We start from the raw sequence: 23,364 nt of genomic DNA, 5'->3' as shown, positions 1-23,364 counted from the left end.
TATTATTTATAATGTTATAAATGTATTTGATTATTTATAATGTTATAAATGTATTTGATTATTTATAATGTTATAAATGTATATGATTATTTATAATGTTATAAATGTATTTGATTATTTATAATGTTATAAATGTATTTGATTATTTATAATGTTATAAATGTATTTGATTATTTATAATGTTATAAATGTATTTGATTATTTATAATGTTATAAATGTATTTGATTATTTATAATGTTATAAATGTATATGATTATTTATAATGTTATAAATGTATTTGATTATTTATAATGTTATAAATGTATATGATTATTTATAATGTTATAAATGTATTTGATTATTTATAATGTTATAAATGAATTTGATTATTTATAATGTTATAAATGTATTTGATTATTTATAATGTTATAAATGTATTTGATTATTTATAATGTTATAAATGTATATTATTATTTATAATGTTATAAATGTATTTGATTATTTATAATGTTATAAATGTATTTGATTATTTATAATGTTATAAATGTATTTGATTATTTATAATGTTATAAATGTATTTGATTATTTATATTGTTATTAATGTATTTGATTATTTATAATGTTATAAATGTATTTGATTATTTATAATGTTATAAATGTATTTGATTATTTATAATGTTATAAATGTATATGATTATTTATAATGTTTTAAATGTATTTGATTTTTCATAATGTTATAAATGTATTTGATTATTTATAATGTTTTAAATGTATTTGATTATTTATAATGTTATAAATGTATTTGATTATTTATAATGTTATAAATGTATTTAATTATTTATATTGTTTTAAATGTATTTGATTATTTATAATGTTATAAATGTATTTGATTATTTATAATGTTATAAATGTATTTGATTATTTATAATGTTTTAAATGTATTTGATTATTTATAATGTTATAAATGTATTTGATTATTTATAATGTTATAAATGTATTTGATTATTTATAATGTTATAAATGTATTTATTATTTATAATTTTATAAATGTATTTGATTTTTTATTATGTTATCAGTGTATTTGATTATTTATAATGTTATCAGTGTATTTGATTTTTTATGTTATAAATGTATTTGATTATTTATAATGTTATAAATGTATTTATTATTTATGTTATAAATGTATTTATTATTTATAATGTTATAAATGTATTTATTATTTATAATGTTATAAATGCATTTGATTATTTATAATGTTATAAATGTATTTGATTATAATGTTATAAATGTATTTGATTATTTATAATGTTATAAATGTATTTAATTATTTATAATGTTATAAATGTATTTGATTATTTATAATGTTATAAATGTATTTGATTATTTTTAATGTTATAAATGTATTTGATTATTTATAATGTTTTAAATGTATTTATTATTTATAATGTTATAAATGTATTTGATCATTTATAATGTTATAAATGTATATGATTATTTATAATGTTATAAATGTATTTGATTATTTATAATGTTATCAGTGTATTTGATTTTTTATGTTATAAATGTATTTGATTATTTATAATGTTATAAATGTATTTGATTATTTATAATGTTATAAATGTATTTGATTATTTATAATGTTATAAATGTATTTGATTATTTATATTGTTATTAATGTATTTGATTATTTATAATGTTATAAATGTATTTGATTATTTATAATGTTATAAATGTATTTGATTATTTATAATGTTATAAATGTATATGATTATTTATAATGTTTTAAATGTATTTGATTTTTCATAATGTTATAAATGTATTTGATTATTTATAATGTTTTAAATGTATTTGATTATTTATAATGTTATAAATGTATTTGATTATTTATAATGTTATAAATGTATTTAATTATTTATATTGTTTTAAATGTATTTGATTATTTATAATGTTATAAATGTATTTGATTATTTATAATGTTATAAATGTATTTGATTATTTATAATGTTTTAAATGTATTTGATTATTTATAATGTTATAAATGTATTTGATTATTTATAATGTTATAAATGTATTTGATTATTTATAATGTTATAAATGTATTTGATTATTTATAATTTTATAAATGTATTTGATTTTTTATTATGTTATCAGTGTATTTGATTATTTATAATGTTATCAGTGTATTTGATTTTTTATGTTATAAATGTATTTGATTATTTATAATGTTATAAATGTATTTATTATTTATGTTATAAATGTATTTATTATTTATAATGTTATAAATGTATTTATTATTTATAATGTTATAAATGTATTTGATTATTTATAATGTTATAAATGCATTTGATTATTTATAATGTTATAAATGTATTTGATTATAATGTTATAAATGTATTTGATTATTTATAATGTTATAAATGTATTTAATTATTTATAATGTTATAAATGTATTTGATTATTTATAATGTTATAAATGTATTTGATTATTTTTAATGTTATAAATGTATTTGATTATTTATAATGTTTTAAATGTATTTATTATTTATAATGTTATAAATGTATTTGATCATTTATAATGTTATAAATGTATATGATTATTTATAATGTTATAAATGTATTTGATTATTTATAATGTTATAAATGTATTTGATTATTCATAATGTTATAAATGTATTTGATTATTTATAATGTTATAAATGTTTTTGATTATTTTCTGCTTCAGAACTGAACAAGGATTTCTGCTGCTCCTCGTGTCCACGTTCCTCTACAACCCAAAATCAGCTCCACAATCACATCAAGAGCTGCAACCATGATAAATATGAGACTCTGGTGAAGATTAAGACTGAACATGAGGATCTGACGCCCACCAGAAGCTCCAGTAATCAGCAAACGTCCTCTGGTACTGTCAGCATTAACACCTCTCTCAGTCCCACACAGGAAGAAGGAAACGTCTGCTCACAGTGTGGGAAGAGCTTCAGGTACCAGTGTCATCTCAAAATACACCAGCACATTCACACAGGAGAGAAACCGTATCAGTGCTCACAGTGTGGGAAGAGTTTTATTACACAGGGTAATCTCAAAATACACCAGCGCATTCACACTGGAGAGAAACCATATCAGTGCTCACAGTGTGGAAAGAGTTTTAATACAAAGAGTGAGCTCAAAATACACCAGCGCATTCACAGTGGAGAGAAACCGTATCAGTGCTCACAGTGTGGGAAGAGTTTTAATCAACAGAGTCAGCTCAAAACACACCAGCGCATTCACAGTGGAGAGAAACCGTATCAGTGCTCACAGTGTGGAAAGAGTTTTAATCAACAGAGTCATATCAAAAGACACCAGCACATTCACACTGGAGAGAAACCATATCAGTGCTCACAGTGTGGTAGGGGTTTTAATACAAAGAATGATCTCATAACCCACCAGCGCATTCACACCGGAGAGAAACCATATCAGTGCTCACAGTGTGGAAAGAGTTTTAATACAAAGGGTGAGGTTAAAATACACCAGCGCATTCACACTGGAGAGAAACCGTATCAGTGCCCACAGTGTGGGAAGAGTTTTATTCAACTGAGTCATCTCAAAATCCACCAGCGCATTCACACTGGAGAGAAACCGTATCAGTGCTCACAGTGTGGGATGAGTTTTAATCAACAGAGTCATATCAAAATCCACCAGCGCATTCACACTGGAGAGAAACCGTATCAGTGCTCACAGTGTGGGATGAGTTTTAATCAACAGAGTCATATCAAAATCCACCAGCGCATTCACACTGGAGAGAAACCGTATCAGTGCTCACAATGTGGGAAGAGCTTTAATACAAAGAGTGCTCTTAAAAGACACCAGGGCATTCACACTGGAGAGAAACATTAGCTGCATCCAGAATCGCATACTAACAGAGTCTGTACTAGATTGTAGGAAGTACGCAGCGCTTTCAGTACAGAAGTGTGCAGTATGCACACAACACTAGGGGTGGGCGATATGGCTTTTAAAAAATATCACGATATCTTTGCGATAACGATATTCACTCACGATACATAAGAACACTTTTGTTTTGCAGACACTCAGGAAATTTAAGGTACAAATGTTACTAAATGTCCATTAAATTAAGCATCACTTCCAGTAGGGCTGGGCAATATGGATAAAAAACTCATATTCCCATATAAATATACGATATAATGTAAACTTAAAGTACACCGCATTCCTAATTATTATGCAAATTGGATTTAAGTGTCATAAAGATTACATTTTTTGTTTCTCAATTTAGCTCATGGATGGTATTGTGTCTCATGGCTCTTTGGATCACTGAAATCAATCTCAGACACCTGTGATAATTAGTTTGCCATTTAAAGGAAAACTACTTAAGAAGGACGTTCCACATTATTAAGCAGGCCACAGGTTTCAAGCAATATGGGAAAGAAAAAGGATCTCTCTGCTGCCGAAAAGCATCAAATAGTGCAATGCCTTGGACAAGGTATGAAAACATTTGATATTTCACAAAAACTTAAGCCTGATCTTCATACTGTGAAGAGATTCAGAGCACAGACGGGTTCGTGCAGATAAAGGCAGAATGAGGAAGGTTTCTGCCAGACAAATTCATCGGATTAAGAGAGCAGCTGCTAAAATGCCATTACAAACCAGCAAACAGGTATTTGAAGCTGCTGGTGCCTCTGGAGCCACTTTGTTCCATGGTACAAAAAGAAGAACCGTGCCTTCTGCTGCAAAATCATCTTCATGCATGACAAATCTCGTGCTGCAAAGATTACCTCTGTGTCATTGGCTGCTATGGGCATAAAAGGAGATAAACTCGTGGTGTGGCCACCATCCTCCCTGACCTTAACCCTATTGAGAACCTTTGGAGTATACTCAAGCAAAAGATCTATTATGGTGGGAGGCAGTTCACATCAAAACAGCAGCTCTGGGAGGCTATTCTGACATCCTGCAAAGAAATTCAAGCAGAAACTCTCCAAAAACTCACAAGTTCAATGGATGCAAGAATTGTGAAGGTGATATGAAAGAAGGGGTCCTATGTTAACATGTAACTTGGTCTGTTAGGATGTTTTTGATTGAAATATCTTTTGATTTCAGTGAATGCTGCCAATTCAACAAATGACCATTTTCAGTTCTTTACAACCTATAAAATGTTTTGAAACTCTGTTGTGCAAAATAATTTGGAACAGTGATTTTTTTTAATTTTTGAAGAATATACTGTTATCAATGGGAGGTTTGTTCAATAATTGTTCATTTTTAATCAGTTCAACTGATGAAATAATAAAAATGTTACGCCGCGCCCCCTGTTCTGACCTGTGTCTGTTGTAGTTTTTCCTGCCCTTGTAATTCATTCTTCTTTGAAAAAAAAAAGAAAAAAAAAAAAGGTTATTGTAAGAAAAAGAACGTTGTTGTCTAACATCTGACCTGTCATGTAATGTGAATTACAAATATACAGTGTATCACAAAAGTGAGTACACCCCTCACATTTCTGCAGATATTGAAGTATATCTTTTCATGGGACAACACTGACAAAATGACACTGACACAATGAAAAGTAGTCTGTGTGCAGCTTATATAACAGTGTAAATTTATTCTTCCCTCAAAATAACTCAATATACAGCCATTAATGTCTAAACCACCGGCAACAAAAGTGAGTACACCCCTAAGAGACTACACCCCTAAATGTCCAAATTGAGCACTGCTTGTCATTTTCCCTCCAAAATGTCATGTGATTTGTTAGTGTTACTAGGTCTCAGGTGTGCATAGGGAGCAGGTGTGTTCCATTTAGTAGTACAGCGCTCACACTCTCTCATACTGGTCACTGAAAGTTCCAACATGGCACCTCATGGCAAAGAACTCTCTGAGGATCTTAAAAGACGAATTGTTGCGCTACATGAAGATGGCCAAGGCTACAAGAAGATTGCCAACACCCTGAAACTGAGCTGCAGCACAGTGGCCAAGATCATCCAGCGTTTTAAAAGAGCAGGGTCCACTCAGAACAGACCTCGCGTCGGTCGTCCAAAGAAGCTGAGTGCACGTGCTCAGCGTCACATCCAACTGCTGTCTTTGAAAGATAGGCGCAGGAGTGCTGTCAGCATTGCTGCAGAGATTGAAAAGGTGGGGGGTCAGCCTGTCAGTGCTCAGACCATACGCCGCACACTACATCAAATTGGTCTGCATGGCTGTCACCCCAGAAGGAAGCCTCTTCTGAAGTCTCTACACAAGAAAGCCCGCAAACAGTTTGCTGAAGACATGTCAACAAAGGACATGGATTACTGGAACCATGTCCTATGGTCTGATGAGACCAAGATTAATTTGTTTGGTTCAGATGGTCTCAAGCATGTGTGGCGGCAATCAGGTGAGGAGTACAAAGATAAGTGTGTCATGCCTACAGTCAAGCATGGTGGTGGGAATGCCATGGTCTGGGGCTGCATGAGTGCAGCAGGTGTTGGGGAGTTACATTTCATTGAGGGACACATGAACTCCAATATGTACTGTGAAATACTGAAGCAGAGCATGATCCCCTCCCTCCGGAAACTGGGTCGCAGGGCAGTGTTCCAGCATGATAATGACCCCAAACACACCTCTAAGACGACCACTGCTTTATTGAAGAGGCTGAGGGTAAAGGTGATGGACTGGCCAAGCATGTCTCCAGACCTAAACCCAATAGAACATCTTTGGGGCATCCTTAAGCGGAAGGTGGAGGAGCGCAAAGTCTCGAATATCCGCCAGCTCCGTGATGTCATCATGGAGGAGTGGAAAAGCATTCCAGTGGCAACCTGTGAAGCTCTGGTAAACTCCATGCCCAGGAAAGTTAAGGCAGTTCTGGGAAATAATGGTGGCCACACAAAATATTGACACTTCAGGAACTTTCACTAAGGGGTGTACTCACTTTTGTTGCCGGTGGTTTAGACATTAATGGCTGTATATTGAGTTATTTTGAGGGAAGAATAAATTTACACTGTTATATAAGCTGCACACAGACTACTTTTCATTGTGTCAAAGTGTCATTTTGTCAGTGTTGTCCCATGAAAAGATATACTTAAATATCTGCAGAAATGTGAGGGGTGTACTCACTTTTGTGATACACTGTATTGTCTGGCCCTTTAAGAATGTTAAGTGTACTATGCTAGGGCATAGGGAGCAAGTGTGTAGGGAAGATATCAGAAATGATCGATTTCGGTTGTGCTTATGTTCTTCTGTTTGTTTGCACTGAACTTGTGTGACATAAAAAGTAGCGTTCTGCTTCCTGCACTTTTAAGAAACGCAAATTACCACAGAGACACATTAACGTGGCACAAACAGCCCAATAAAAATCGTTTGATTAAAATTTTACATAGCACTTTAGGCTTGCCTGGTTTTTTACAATGGTGGAATAACACCCATGCTCTTATGGCCTTGTTCTCTCAGCTCCACTTTTACTGCAGCGTTTTCTGATTTGGTGGCATGATCAGTAAAGATGGTCTCTACTTCTTCAGTGCAGTGCATTGCTGGAACATGCTTGAGTTACCCAGGTGAAATTGCTGTGGCAGGCAGGTCACAGTTGTCCAAAGTGGAAAGTTGTATTAAGTTGTCCAGCACCAGGCTTTCCTTAACTGCAGTTGGGAATTTCTGTGACATGTTGCCCCAGTTCTCACCTCACCATCACTTTCTGTGGTGGGGTTGGTGTCGCAGGTTAGCTGGCCATGGGTGCTTCCTGAAATGCAGCTTCAAAGATTTTGGTAAGGGCCACCCATGTTAGACTCTTCTATAGGTGCAGGTCACTCCATGGCACCGGTGATCTGTACTACCTTTACTGCCTTACTTCAACCCACTGTTGTGGCTACCAGCTCAGATTGCTGCTGGTACACCAAACAACTGCTGCAGCTTTCAAAGCGATGCATCTATGCTGGTTCAAGGTAGACAGCAAAAGCTGTAAATGATGTGTGTCCTTTATCACTATTAAAGGGGCAGTTGTAGCCTAGTATAGTTGTAGCCCAGCGGTTAAGGTACTGGACTAGTAATCAAACGGTGGCTAGTTCAAACCCCACCACTGCCAGGTGGCTAATGTTGGGTCCTTGAGCAAGGTCCTTGACCCTCAATTTTAAAAGTGTATTTCATCCAAACATGGTAGAATTAAAGTGTACTCAAAATGTGAAACAAAAAAACACCATGTAGTAACACAAATGAGAACTGTACATCATCAAAATCTTAAGTCCTAATAATTTTGTTCCGATCTTTTGGAACCTTTTGACAATACTCTTTGGCATCCAGGCAGCTGTGGACATCTTTTGGTAAACATGAAATGGATATGATGGCAGGCAGTCGTTGGCAAACTGTCTCTTTTCTGCAAAATGAGAAAGAAATAACTGTCTCAAACTACAGATATAGGTTGGTTGTTAAACTAAAAACAACTGGTGCCAACTGGAAGAACAGAGGCTGGTTTAATCACATTTAACTCATTGATAAGTAAAAAGATAAGGCACTGCAAACAGATGGTTAATACAGTACATTTTTGAAAAATAGTATCAATTAATAAAGATGCTTACCTTTCATTCTGAATCAGGTGTACTTCTTCTGTTGTGACTTCTTCCAAATTAAGTCATCTCCTTGTACTGACACACAAAGTCTCTAAATTTTAATTGTTTTTTGAAAGACTTGTCAAAAAGATAGGCACTCATGGCTTCTGTACGTTCACGGTCTACAGTCTCTCCGTCCACATCGTTGTCTAAAATGGGTGAAAAAAGATCGGCATTACATTAGTCTTGTAGGTGAAAGTCAAAAGCTTAATAACTATTTACAACTGGCAGGTAGTTTTGCTATTTAAACATAATCATAATACCATTTTCAATGCAGTTTAGAATGTACAGTGATGTACAAAACTATAGTACTTTTGCAACTCAAAACATTTTACAGTACAAGGGCTGGATCCAAAAATTCACCGCGGTCACGCCATCTGCACTTTAAAAAAGCTTGGTCGCGCTATCTGCACTTAAAGTTTTACTGCGCGTTTAAACCGTGTTATACGGTAATCAAAGCGTCGAACAGACTGAACCTGCTTTTTATAGCTTAATAAACATAATGTACTGTATTATAATACACAAAAACCACTACATTAAACAAGAGCATTCATTCTGTTATTAATGGAATTAATTACAAATGTTTTTACTGTGAGAAAAGTGTCTATTTGGTTGAATACAGACCCCTCTTTAAAGATCAATAAAATCAACAAATCAAATTGTTATCAGGTTTTACCCATACTGGCATTAAGTACACTTACTATAGTACACATAGTGTGATTTTGGGACAATTATACTGTAGGAATTTAAAATAATGGGATGTCAAACTTATGTAAAATGTCAATTCGGTTGTGATTAAACCATTATTTGAAGATCAATAAAATAAACAAATCAAATTGTTATCAGGTTTCACCCATACTGGCATTAAGTACACTTACTCTAGTACACATGGCGTCATTTTGGGACAATTTTACTGTAGGAATTTAAAATAATGGCATGGCAAACTTAAGAAAAATGTCAATTGGGTTGTGTTTACACAATATTTAAAGTCCAATAAAATTAACAAAACAAATTGTTATCAACTTCCATCCATACTGTCATGAAGAACACTTACTCTAGTACTTATGGTGTGATTTTGGGACATTTTTACTGTAGGAATTTGAAATAATGGCATGGCAAACTTAAGAAAAATGTCCATTTGGTTGTGATTGGACCATTATTTGAGAATCAATAAAATCAACAAATCAAATTATCATCAGGTTTTACCCATACTGGCATTAAGTACACTTACTATAGTACACATAGTGTGATTTTGGGACAATTTTACTGTAGGAATTTAAAATAATGGGATGACAAACTTAAGAAAAATGTCAATTCAGTTGTGATTAAACCATTATTTGAAGATCAATAAAATTAAGAAATCAAAATGTTATCAGGTTTTACCCATACTGGCATTAAGTACACTTACTCTAGTACACATGGTGTGATTTTGGGACAATTTTACTGTAGGAATTTAAAATAATGGGATGTCAAACTTAGGTCAAATGTCAATTTGGTTGTGTTTAGATCACTATTTGAAGATCAATAAAATTAACAAATCAAATTGTTATCAGGTTTCACCCATACTGGCATTAAGTACACTTACTCTAGTACCCATGGTGTGATTTTGGGACAATTTTACTGTAGGAATTTGAAATAATGGGATGTAAAACATATGTAAAATGTCCATTCGGTTGTGATTACACTATTATTTGAGGATCAATAAAATCAACAAATCAAATTGTTATCAGATTCCACCCAAACTGGCATTAAGTACACTTACTCTAGTACACATGGCATCATTTTGGGACAATTTTACTGTAGGAATTTAAAATAATGGGATGTCAAACTTAAGAAAAATGTCAATTGGGTTGTTTTTACACTACATTTAAAGTCCAATAAAATTAACAAAACAAATTGTTATCAACTTCCATCCATACTGTCATGAAGAACACTTACTCTAGTACTTATGGTGTGATTTTGGGACATTTTTACTGTAGGAATTTGAAATAATGGCATGGCAAACTTAAGAAAAATGTCCATTTGTTTGTGATTGGACCATTATTTGAGAATCAATAAAATCAACAAATCAAATTATCATCAGGTTTTACCCATACTGGCATTAAGTACACTTACTATAGTACACATAGTGTGATTTTGGGACAATTTTACTGTAGGAATTTAAAATAATGGGATGACAAACTTAAGAAAAATGTCAATTCAGTTGTGATTAAACCATTATTTGAAGATCAATAAAATTAAGAAATCAAAATGTTATCAGGTTTTACCCATACTGGCATTAAGTACACTTACTCTAGTACACATGGTGTGATTTTGGGACAATTTTACTGTAGGAATTTAAAATAATGGGATGTCAAACTTAGGTCAAATGTCAATTTGGTTGTGTTTAGATCACTATTTGAAGATCAATAAAATTAACAAATCAAATTGTTATCAGGTTTCACCCATACTGGCATTAAGTACACTTACTCTAGTACCCATGGTGTGATTTTGGGACAATTTTACTGTAGGAATTTGAAATAATGGGATGTAAAACATATGTAAAATGTCCATTCGGTTGTGATTACACTATTATTTGAGGATCAATAAAATCAACAAATCAAATTGTTATCAGATTCCACCCAAACTGGCATTAAGTACACTTACTCTAGTACACATGGCATCATTTTGGGACAATTTTACTGTAGGAATTTAAAATAATGGGATGTCAAACTTAAGAAAAATGTCAATTGGGTTGTTTTTACACTACATTTAAAGTCCAATAAAATTAACAATTCAAATTGTTATCAAGTTCCACCCATACTGCCATTAAGTACACTTACTCTAGTACCCATGGTGTGATTTTGGGACAATTTTACTGTAGGAATTTAAAATAATGGCATGGCAAACTTATGTAAAGCGTCAATTCAGTTCAGTTTACACCACATTTAAAGTACAATAAAATTAACAAATCAAATTGTTATCAAGTGCCACCTATACTGTCATAAAGAACACTTACTCTAGTACTCATGGTGTGATTGTGGGACAATTTTACTGTAGAAATTTGGAGTAATGTGGTGATGAACTTGAGTAAAGTGTCTATTTGGTTGTGTACAAAACACTTCTTGAAGATCAATAACATTAACAAATCGAATTGTTCTCAAGTTCCACCTATACTGTCATGAAGAACACTTACTCTAGTACTCAGTGTGATTTTGGGACATTTTTACTGTAGGAATTTAAAATAATGGCATAACAAACTTTTGTAAAATGTCAATTTGGTTGTGTTTACACTATATTTAAAGTCCAATAAAATAAACAAATCAAATTGTTATCAAGTACCACTCATATAGTCATGAAGAACACTTACTCTAGTACTCATGGTGTGATTTGTGGACATTTTACTCTAGGAATTTGAAATAATGGCATTGCAAACTTGAGGAAAGTGTCTATTTGGTAGTGTACAGACCATTCTTTGAAGATCAATAACATTAACAAATCAAATTGTTATCAAGTGCCACCTATACAGTCATGAAGAACACTTACTCTAGTACTCAGTGTGATTTTGGGACAATTTTACTGTAGAAATTTGGAGTAATGTGGTGATGAACTTGAGGAAAGTGTCTATTTGGTAGTGTACAGACCATTCTTTGAAGATCAATAACATTAACAAATTAAATTGTTCTCAAGTGCCACCTATACTATCATGAAGAACACTTACTCTAGTACTCATGGTGTGATTTTGGGACATTTTTACTGTAGGAATTTGGAGTAATGTAATAACAAACTTGAGTAAAGTGTCTATTTGGTTGTGTACAGACCAATTTATGAAGATCAATAAAATTTTTGGGACTATTTTATTGTAGGAATCTGGTTTAATGTGATGGCAAACTTATGTTAAGTGTAAAATTACACCAAAAGAACCACGATGAACACTTATTGTAGAGAAATCGGATGGCAAACCTATGTAAAGTGTCTGTGTTAACACCACATTTTGAAGTACAATTAAATAAGCAAATCAAATTATTATTAAAAGCCACCATTACATTCATAAAGAACATTTACTCTTGTATTCATGTTGTGACAATTTACTGTAGGAATTTAGAGTGACAGGATGGCAAATCCACATAAAGTGTACAGGGGTTGGACAATGAAACTGAAACACCTGGCTTTAGACCACAATAATTTATTAGTATGGTGTAGGGCCTCCTTTTGCGGCCAATACAGCGTCAATTCGTCTTGGAAATGACATATACAAGTCCTGCACAGTGGTCAGAGGGATTTTAAGCCATTCTTCTTGCAGGATAGTGGCCAGGTCACTACGTGATGCTGGTGGAGGAAAACGTTTCCTGACTCGCTTCTCCAAAACACCCCAAAGTGGCTCAATAATATTTAGATCTGGTGACTGTGCAGGCCATGGGAGATGTTCAACTTCACTTTCATGTTCATCAAACCAATCTTTCACCAGTCTTGCTGTGTGTATTGGTGCATTGTCATCCTGATACACGGCACCGCCTTCAGGATACAATGTTTGAACCATTGGATGCACATGGTCCTCCAGAATGGTTCAGTAGTCCTTGGCAGTGACGCGCCCATCTAACACAAGTATTGGGCTTCATGACAGTATAGGTGGCACTTGTTAATTTTATTGATCTTCAAAATGGGGTCTGTATTCAACCAAATAGACACATTACTCAAGTTTGTTATCACATTACTCCAAATTTCTACAGTAAAAATGTCCCAAAATCACACCATGAGTACTAGAGTAAGTGTTCTTCATGACAGTATAGATGGAACTTGATAACAATTTGATTTGTTAATTTTATTGAACTTTAAATATAGTGTAAACTCAACCGAATTGAAATTTTAAATAAGTTTGCAATGCCATTATTTCAAATTTGTACAGTAAAAATGTCCCAAAATCACACCATGAGTACTAGAGTAAGTGTTCTTCATGACAGTATAGGTGGCACTTGTTAATTTTATTGATCTTCAAAATGGGGTCTGTATTCAACCAAATAGACACATTACTCAAGTTTGTTATCACATTACTCCAAATTTCTACAGTAAAAATGTCCCAAAATGACACCATGAGTACTAGAGTAAGTGTTCTTCATGATTGTATTGGTGGCACTTGATAACAATTTGATTTGTTAATGGTATTGGACTTTAAATATAGTGTAAACTCAACCGAATTGACATTTTACATAAGTTTGCCATGCCATTATTTCAAATTCCCACAGTAAAAATGTCCCAAAATCACACCATGAGTACTAGAGTAAGTGTTCTTCATGACTGTATGGGTGGCACTTGATAACAATTCGATTTGTTAATTTTATTGGACTTTAAATAGTGTAAACTCAACCGAATTGAAATTTTACATAAGTTTGCAATGCCATTATTTCAAATTTGTACAGTAAAAATGTCCCAAAATCACACCATGAGTACTAGAGTAAGTGTTCTTCATGACAGTATAGGTGGCACTTGATAACAATTTGATTTGTTAATTTTATTGATCTTCAAATAGTGGTCTGTACACTACCAAATAGACACTTTACTCAAGTTTGTTATGCCATTATTTCAAATTCCTACAGTAAAAATGTCCCACAATCACACCATGAGTACTAGAGTAAGTGTTCTTTATGACAGTATAGGTGGCACTTGATAACAATTTGATTTGTTAATTTTATTGATCTTCAAATAGTGGTCTGTACACTACCAAATAGACACTTTACTCAAGTTTGTTATGTCATTATTTGATTATTTCAAATTCCTACAGTAAAATTGCCCCAAAATCACACTGAGTACTAGAGTAAGTGTTCTTTATGACAGTATGGGTGGAACTTGATAACAATTTGATTTGTTAATTTTATTTGACTTTAAAAATAGTGTAAACGCAACCGAATTGACATTTTACATAAGTTTGCCATGCCATTATTTCAAATTCCTACTGTAAAAATGTCCCAAAATCACACCATAGGTACTAAACTAAGTGTTCTTCATGACAGTATAACAATTTGATTTGGTAATGATCTTCAAAATGGGGTCTGTATTCAACCAAATAGACACTTTACTGAAGTTTGTTATGACATTACTCCAAATTTCTACAGTAAAATTGTCCCAAAATTACACTATGTGTACTAGACTAAGTGTTCTTTATGACAGTATAGGTGGCACTTGATAACAATTTGATTCGTTCATTTTATTAGTCTTCAAAGAGCGGTCTGTATACAACCAAATAGGCACTTTACTCACAGTAAAAACATATGTAATGTATTTCATTAATAACAGAATAAATGCTTGTGTTTAATGTAGTGGATTTCGTGTATCAGAATACGGTAGATTATGTTTATTAATCTGTAAACAGCAGCTCTACTCTCATTAACGCTTCGGCTACCGTAAAATACGGTTTAAACGCGCCTGTAAAACTTTAAGTGCAGATAGCGCGACCGAGCTTTTTTAAAGTGCAGATGGCGTGACCGCAGTAAAAATTCGACTGTTCATCGAGTACGGCTTGTGTGTTTAATTTTAGACCTTAAATATTTTTTAAACCAATAAAACACTAAGTAAACACGAAGCAAGCAAATACGCTAAAATAAAGGGCTATAGTTCAGCAATTTTCAAAGAGGAATATTTTTAAATCCTGCCTCTGAATACTGGCATGATAACTCTTTACTTTTCTGATAAAACAGGTTTAAATGAGACCAGTCACAGAAGGTATATAATACAGTCTGTTTTTTGGTTTACTCTTGCAGCTTAAATTAGGTTAACTTACACTAAAGTGGACATTACAGCAAGACATGTAACATCATATGCAAGTAAATTAAAATATTGTGTTAAATCAAAGTTCTGATGAACCATCGCTAAACTTTCTTTGATTCGATTCTTTTGAGTTCACAAAGATTCGAATCGGTAACAGTGATTCCACAGCAAAATGAATTCGGTGAACCGGACATTAAAACAGAACCGATTCAGTTAAATGAATCTTTTCATCGCTGCACAATGTTTACACATTGCACATATTTAACTAAAGTTAGCTACTCCAGCACTCAAAGTAGCAAGACAGCTATAAAGCACCTTAACACCGTGTGTGTTGTATGTTACTGGCATACAAGTTATGGAAATGTAAAACACAATCCATGTTCACTTGCGCGAATTCTGTAACGTTAATGAGGCTTACCATTCACAGGTGCACATCCTACCCATCGATTTGTCCTACCGAGCATGCGCACATCAGTTTTTGACTCGATGCGGGGAACGCCTATAATTCTGTGCTACCCCAGATAGCATACGGAACACCGGCAGTGCCGTAACGTTGCCAGAAGTGGCCCACATCCGTATGCTATCTGGGGTAGCACAGAATTATAGGCGTTCCCCGCATCGAGTCAAAAACTGATGTGCGCATGCTCGGTAGGACAAATCGATGGGTAGGATAAATCGACAGAACACCGGCATCGGCAAACAGCATATGAGCCAAAAGTGGCCCACATATAGGAAATGCTTATATGGCCCACATGTCCCAAAACACATCTGGCAAAGACATGGCACCACTGGCAAACTAAGTGAGCCAGTAATACTGGCTCTTTTATTAAAAATTGTAATGTCCCACTTTCTAAAGCATTCAACAATGCATTAATTTTGCAAATAAATAAAACAAAAACGACAACATTTGCAAAATTAATGAAAATTAATACTACTACCCAGGAAAAAATGTACTGTGAAGTTTTACAGTAAAACTGTTAAGTTTACAGTTGAACCATACTAGTTCACAGTTCTACTGTCACTTTTACAGTTTGACCATGAGTACAAGTGTGAACTCTCATGTTGCCATGAAGTTCATGGTAACCTTTTCAGTGTTTAATAATATTGACTGTAAAGTGTACAGTTCAACTGTAAACATGATATTGTTGAATTGTGAAATTCAGTCAACTTACAGTTTAAAGTTCAACTAAGAATAGTTCATAGTCACATGTTTGATGTTTACAATAATTTACAGTTTAACTATGATCATATAGGTAAATGTCAAGATACAAATATCAAGACAATAATAATGTATATAATATTTATGTATTATTTAAAGGATATATGTGAATGAATGGAGTGTATGTGTGTGGGAGTAAGTTAATTACATGACATGAAAAACATGTCAAAAAGACATTATTTACATCTAAAAAAACTAGATGATTAACAATATTCCAATAAAAAAAGAATACAGCACAGATTTACATATTTATAATATTACAAAAATACAAATAACCTCATGCAGACAGGACAAATATTACATTACATCAATATTACATCAGACAGATGACTTTATAACCTTTTATTATGCCTGTTCTGCACAAACCTCTCTTCTACAGACATGTCAGTCTGGACATCTGGGCATGCGCACATGCGCACTTGAGTTGAGACCGTTATCTCAACCAAGCGTCTCGAGCTTCGCGTCAGGTGAACCGCGCGAAATACAAATTTAGTGTCAGATTTAGTGATTTAATTCTCACAAACGAGTCTGTTAAAGTACGCGCTGTGTGTTTACTTAAATATAAAGTTCCTGCTACATGTGTTATTGAGTCAGAGTTTATTAAAGGACACAAGAATCTGACGACGGTAATCTCGTCAACGGCTAAACTGATACCTGGAAAGTGAGAAATGGATAAAAAGACGTTGGTGAAGCGGCGCCCTGCTAACATGCTAAACTCCTGAAGTTCGATGGTAAGTCATAAACTTAAACAGTTTATAATAATAAACAATAATATCTTTACTGTGCCTGAAATGTTTTTAAAAATAAGTGGCCAAAGAAATAAGAAAGCCGAAAATAACACAGGTCTCAGGATTCTATGTCTTCAAATTAGTTACTTGGGACGTTAGCTAAACCATTAGCATTAACAGTCTGTTAGCTGACGTTAGTTGATTGTGCACTTTTTAAATGTTTAGTAATGTTTGCAGCGCGTTAAGACTCGTGCAATTAGTACTTAGTTTATAGTGTTGTTACAGTGCTGAACTGCACTATAATAAACCTATCACTTTGTATGATTTTAAGTGTACAGATAATATTACTAAGAAATGAACATAGACAAGTTTGTAAATGCTTTTAATACTTCCTACGAGACAATTCACCTTTTATGTCTTATTTATACACATATCTCTACATTAATTAAATGTGGACGTTAACCTGCAAGTTGCTCTTAAAATAGTAAGCCCACCAACAACCCAGGGAAAACCCTGCAGTTGTGCCACTGTGTTTAAGCTACTTTAGCATTCTGTTAACTACATATTTTAAATATGAAATTAAAAACAGTATTTTTATTCCAGGAATGGCCACATGTCAAGGAGGGCTGCTGAGGTTGAGAGAGTCTCAGTGTCCAACAGAGAAGACCCGGGTATTGTAGATAACAGTATCTGCCTACATTTACATCAGCACATAAGGATGGGTTTTCCATATTCTTGTTCATGATAGTAGCAACAAGTTTGATATTCAGTACGTTGCTTTACAACCACATCCACAGAATGTTACTGTTTTTGTAGATAACTCAGATAACTACATATTCTAAATCATTCCATTCTAGGACTATGCTGTAAAAGAGAAAATTGCCTGGATCTGGGAAACTTAAAGTAAGTGCTAGTTGATTTTTTTTTTAATAGATTGTGTTTAAAATATATTTGTGTAAAAACATGTAAAACAACTCATTTATTTACAGTTTTGGTGCTGACAATGTCTTTTCATCTATCCATTCATCCACCTTTGTGCCCGCCTGCATATCTATGTATGCTTAAAGCCCTGACTGTTTTCAACTTCTGTTGGGTGTGTTTCTACGGGGTAAATGCTAAACTGTGTACTGATTGCATAGCTGCTGATTAATTGTTTGATTCTTTTCCTAGTAACTAGTGAATCAGATGGGCCATGCCGATCCATCTTAAGGTAGTCTGGGCTACTAAAATAATGAAATTAAAAAGAGAGAAGATCTGTCTGCGTCAGTGCATTAGTGCAGATGAAGGTAAGTCATGTTTTTCAGCAATAAATATTTTTTGCACCATAAGAATTAATTGTAAGATCACAAAGTTCTTATATCTCGTTATATATTGAGTACTCAAACAACAGATTATATTGAAAAAATGAAATACACGGTACTTTGTCTGTCACTTTAACTTCTGCTTAAGATCAATCAATCTTTTGAACATGTATAAACATATGTCTGCATTTATATATTGATACGCTCACCAAGTATATGCCTTATGATACATCAGATGTAAGACATTGCTGATCAAATATTTTAGGGCCCCTGTAGCTTAGAGGTGATGGTGGCAAATGTTTGATTATTTATTTTATTTCTTTATTTATTTTTGCATTTTTAAAGGTGGCCGAACAGATTTTCCCCATGAAGGAGGTCCAGAAAGTGTACTTCACCAACAAATTCAACTATGTGGACAAGCTAGGAAAACAAGAGGTGTAATTCATGTCACAATTCTCGCCCCCACACACACTCAAAGACACAGGACACATCCAAGCACCCAATACTGCCATAATTAAATGCATAGTGAATGATTATGAATTAGATTTTTCATTATGTATGTATAGAGTTTATATATAGATTTATACCACAATACATTATTCAGTTATATAATTGTATATATTACTATATAATAAAAATATATTATTGTATAATTACCATCGTAAAATAAATTATTAAGTGTAATATAATTATTTTATTATATAACAAATACAATCTATTACTATTATTTTCTATATTACTATTGTTATATTACATTTAACATTACAATATAGAATGCCAAGTTGGTAAATGTGTTATCAGTTTACCATTTAGAAGGAATCCTTACCTGTTGTTTTTGTGTCTGTGTTTGAAATTATACCGTTGCTTAATAAATGGAGTTGTGAGATCTATACATTGTATTGTATTGTATAATGTCAAAGTACAGTAATTACAATCAAAGTAAACTGAAGTTCAGAGTAAAATTGTTTACCAAGTTTACAGTGGAACTGTTAAACTTCAGAGTAAAATAATCAATCAGGTTTATAGTTTTACTATGAAATTGTTATAGTAGAACTGTGAAATAATTCATGGTCAAACTGAAAGTTCGTAGTGGAACTGTCAACTAGATTACTATGAAATTTCACAGTAGAACCATGAAGTGGCCAAATTACCATCAAAAGTTCATAGTAGAACTGTAAAATATTTCACAGTTTTACTATGAAATTTCACAGTACATTTTTTCCTGGGGCGGGAACTTTCTGTGAGGAGCTTTTAGAGGTCTGGTTCCTATCACCACCACTGTGAACAATTCTGATTCGGCAAGTTTCACACCAGACCACTCTGAATGACTGCTTACATCTTAACGCCTTAATTATGCATTACATTGTGCATCTCAACCATTTAATTATGCAGGAAATTGGTGGAGTTCCCCTTTAAGTTAGTTTTATACATAATATTGTACTGTGTCTAATTAGCACTAAATTGCTTTGTGTTCATGCACCGAGACCCTTGCATTTCATTAATGTTTATTTGTGCAAAGTTTCATTTTATATGGATGTTTAATATTGAAATTATTAGAATAAAGTGAGACATTTAAATGTTTGTTGTATTGTTATATTGATGGAAAACATGATTAAGTAATGATTATTAAATCACAGGGTGTGATGATTAATGGGATTGGGAGAGGGGCATCAGTAAAATTTGGATCTGGGCCACATATGGCATGGTAACAGCCCAGTTGTTTTACATGTGGTTGAGTTGTGGGTCATTTCTGGCCCTGCTGGTTTAAAGGTGGCTGAGATGTGGCCCTTTTATGGCTGTAAAACGGCCGAGTTCCGGCAACCACATCTGGCCCTCATCTGTGCCATCATTCCATGTGGTATGTGGGCCGCAAGTAAGTGCCGGACGTGGCCCAGATTCGGGCCATATCAAATTTGCTATCTGGGACCTTTGCCTATTTAATTTTTTGTAGCGGTTAATAACGTGTGGTTTCGTTTTAATTCTTTAAAAAGTTTAAAGTTTAAGTGTATGTAATGCCTTATGTGACTTTAAAAAAAAAAAGCTATATAAAATATGCAAAGTGCTCAACTTAGCTGTACTTGATTGATTACAGTTGAATAACTGTTTATCTAATAACGCTGTGTTAATGTTTTATTTAACCATGGTAATTTGATAATATGTACAGTTAAGGTTGTGTAAAGTTTAAAGTTGAGTTTAAAGTTAATTACTGAGGGAATATGTTGAGCATTTATTACGTGTTTTATGTACTTAGCTATTGGTATGTGTAAAACTATTTTGTTGCTGCTCCCTTGTCAGTTCAGTTCTAATTATTTGAGATTAAGATATGCCTCATAGAGGGTTAGAATATTATTTACTACAAAATGTTTTGTATTTATATTACAGATCTGTAATATACAGTATATACAGTATATATATATATATATATATATACACACACACACACACACACATATACAGTATATATATATATATTGTTATAAGGAGAAGCGGAGGACCCAAGAATGCAGAGAAATATATATATTTATTTGTTATAAACAATATATATTTTATAAAACACAAAATTGGAAAAGGATAACAAAAAACAAATCGGGAGAACCCCGATTGAAGCCGCAGGCGCCGCAGGCAACTGAAAAAGACAAAAATGAAAAATATATAAATAAACACAATACCGCGAGTCACGAACCCGGATCGCCGGCGTGCGAGGCGTTCGTGTACTCACAGAGCTATCTACTAGCTGGAGAAAAAGGGGGAAGTCTCGCGCTTAAAAGGCGCCGAGAACAAACGGTCCCAAAACACGGAGAAGAGAAACCAAAACCGAAACCGGCAAGAGTTTCGGAGTTTCTCGGACCAGCGCTGTCACCAGCTTCGCACCGCTGAGCTGGGAGGAAACCGATCTGCTAAGGGGAAAAAAATAGAGAACACAAAAAGGTTACTGCGCGGATCCGAACCGACGCTGACAGCGCCATAAACAAACGCTTAGCCCACTAGGCTAAGCTGGCACTGAAGGGTCCGCCTAATTTAGCGGATAAGATCTCTTCGCTGTACCGGCGGCTAGGCTAACGTTAGCCACCAGCTAACGGATACAGAGGAGATCTGGCAAAAAGCGAGGAACAGAACAGCAGCGCGAGGACTGCGCGGGGTCGCACCGATCTTTCCCTACCTGGAAAAGAAAACCCTATTTACCTCTGTCTTTCAACATACACACCCGACCATTCTAGTAATGCCCGGGGATACCGAACTGACCCTGAAAAAAGGGGTGCGACTGCACAGCCATTGCGTGTGAAAACAAGAGAGAAGGTGCGACGCCTACAGCTATGCGAGGCTCACTTAAATAGCGCGAGTGCAGCTGCAGGTCGTTGCACTAATTAGGCAGCCTCCTATTTAAAGCTTTGCTGTTCTGTGCTCTGTAACACCTGCGACGCTGGGAGCTGGTGGTGCGTTCACCAGACGCCGCAGGTACCCTAACATATATATATATATATAGTGTGTATAATAGTGTGTATAATATAATATATTATAATATATATAATATATTATATATAATATAATATATATATATATTATATATATATATATATATATATATATATATATATATATATATTCAGATTATTCAGATATTCAGACAAATCGATGTATATATATATATATATATAGTGTGTATAATATAGTGTGTATTATATATATATATATATATATATACTGTATATATATACAGTATATATACTGTATATATATTATACACACTATATTGCCAAAAGAACTCGCTAGCCTGCCTTCACATGCATATGAACTTAAGTTCATCCTAAAAAACTTACCATATAGAAGCACTTTGTAGTTTTACAATTACTGACTGTAGTCCATCTCTTTCTCTACATGCTTTGTTGGCCTCTTTTATGCTGTTTTTCAATGGTCAGGACCCCCACAGAGCAGGTATTATTTAGGTGGTGGATCATGCTGACACTGACATGACGGTGGTGTGTTAGTGTGTGTTGTGCTGGTATGAGTGGATCAGACACAGCAGTGCTGCTGGAGTTTTAAAATACCGTGTCCACTCACTGTCCACTCTATTAGACACTCCTACCTAGTTGGTCCACCTTGTAGATGTAAAGTCAGAGATGATCGCTCATCTATTGCTGCTGTTTGAGTCGGGGATCTTCTAGAACTTCATCAGTGGTCACAGGATGCTGCCCACGGGGCGCTGTTGGCTGGATGTTTTTGGTTGTTGGATGATTTTCAGTCCAGCAGTGACAGTGAGGTGTTTAAAAACTCCAACAGCGCTGCTGTGTCCGATCCACTCATAGCAGCACAACACACACTAACACACCACCACCATGTCAGTGTCACTGCAGTGCTGAGAATGATCCACCACCTAAATAATACCTGCTCTGTGGTGGTCCAGAACAGGGTGAAAGCAGGTTAAAAAGTATGTAGAGAAACATGTGGACTACAGTCAGTAATTGTAGAACTAAAAAGTGCTTCTACATGGTAAGTTTTTCAGGATGAACTCAAGTTCATATGCATGTATAAATAACAGCTGGAGGTGTTATTGTTATTGAACATTTTAAACTAGTTAGAATTTGCTAAACCAGTTTGTAACTTTTGCCAATGTCTCCATCAATTAATAGGAATTATGAAGCCAAGGCAACTTCATGACAGCAGGGCTGAGTGGTGATTTACGACAATGCAAAGGATTACTGATTACTGCATAAGTTGCTCCATGCTGCAAGACAGAGCTGACAAGAGCATGATTGAAATTGTAAATATTTAGAGCAGCTATATTATACAGATTTCATCTAATTTTACCTTTATTATTAAAAAGTCAACATTATTTACTGATTTGTAC

At 33.7% G+C, this 23,364-nt stretch overlaps 1 protein-coding gene and 1 long non-coding RNA gene across 2 annotated transcripts in view; both read left to right on the top strand.

The window, feature by feature from the left end:
* Positions 1 to 23,364, top strand: part of LOC134326146 (zinc finger protein 271-like) — a 105,709-nt gene that overhangs the window by 33,929 nt on the left and 48,416 nt on the right. Inside the window, exon 5 of the mRNA XM_063008349.1 lies at positions 2,966 to 3,848. Within this exon, the coding sequence (XP_062864419.1) occupies positions 2,966 to 3,848 (883 nt within the window). The remainder of the gene's footprint in view (positions 1 to 2,965; positions 3,849 to 23,364) is intronic.
* On the top strand, positions 17,999 to 19,249 carry LOC134326748 (uncharacterized). The gene is made up of 3 exons (XR_010014571.1): positions 17,999 to 18,120; positions 18,388 to 18,503; positions 18,864 to 19,249. It is a non-coding gene; the product is annotated as an uncharacterized LOC134326748 (long non-coding RNA).

This window comes from Trichomycterus rosablanca, chromosome 14, assembly GCF_030014385.1.
Source record: "Trichomycterus rosablanca isolate fTriRos1 chromosome 14, fTriRos1.hap1, whole genome shotgun sequence".
NCBI lineage: Eukaryota > Metazoa > Chordata > Actinopteri > Siluriformes > Trichomycteridae > Trichomycterus > Trichomycterus rosablanca.
This window is presented reverse-complemented; position numbering and strand designations above follow the sequence as displayed.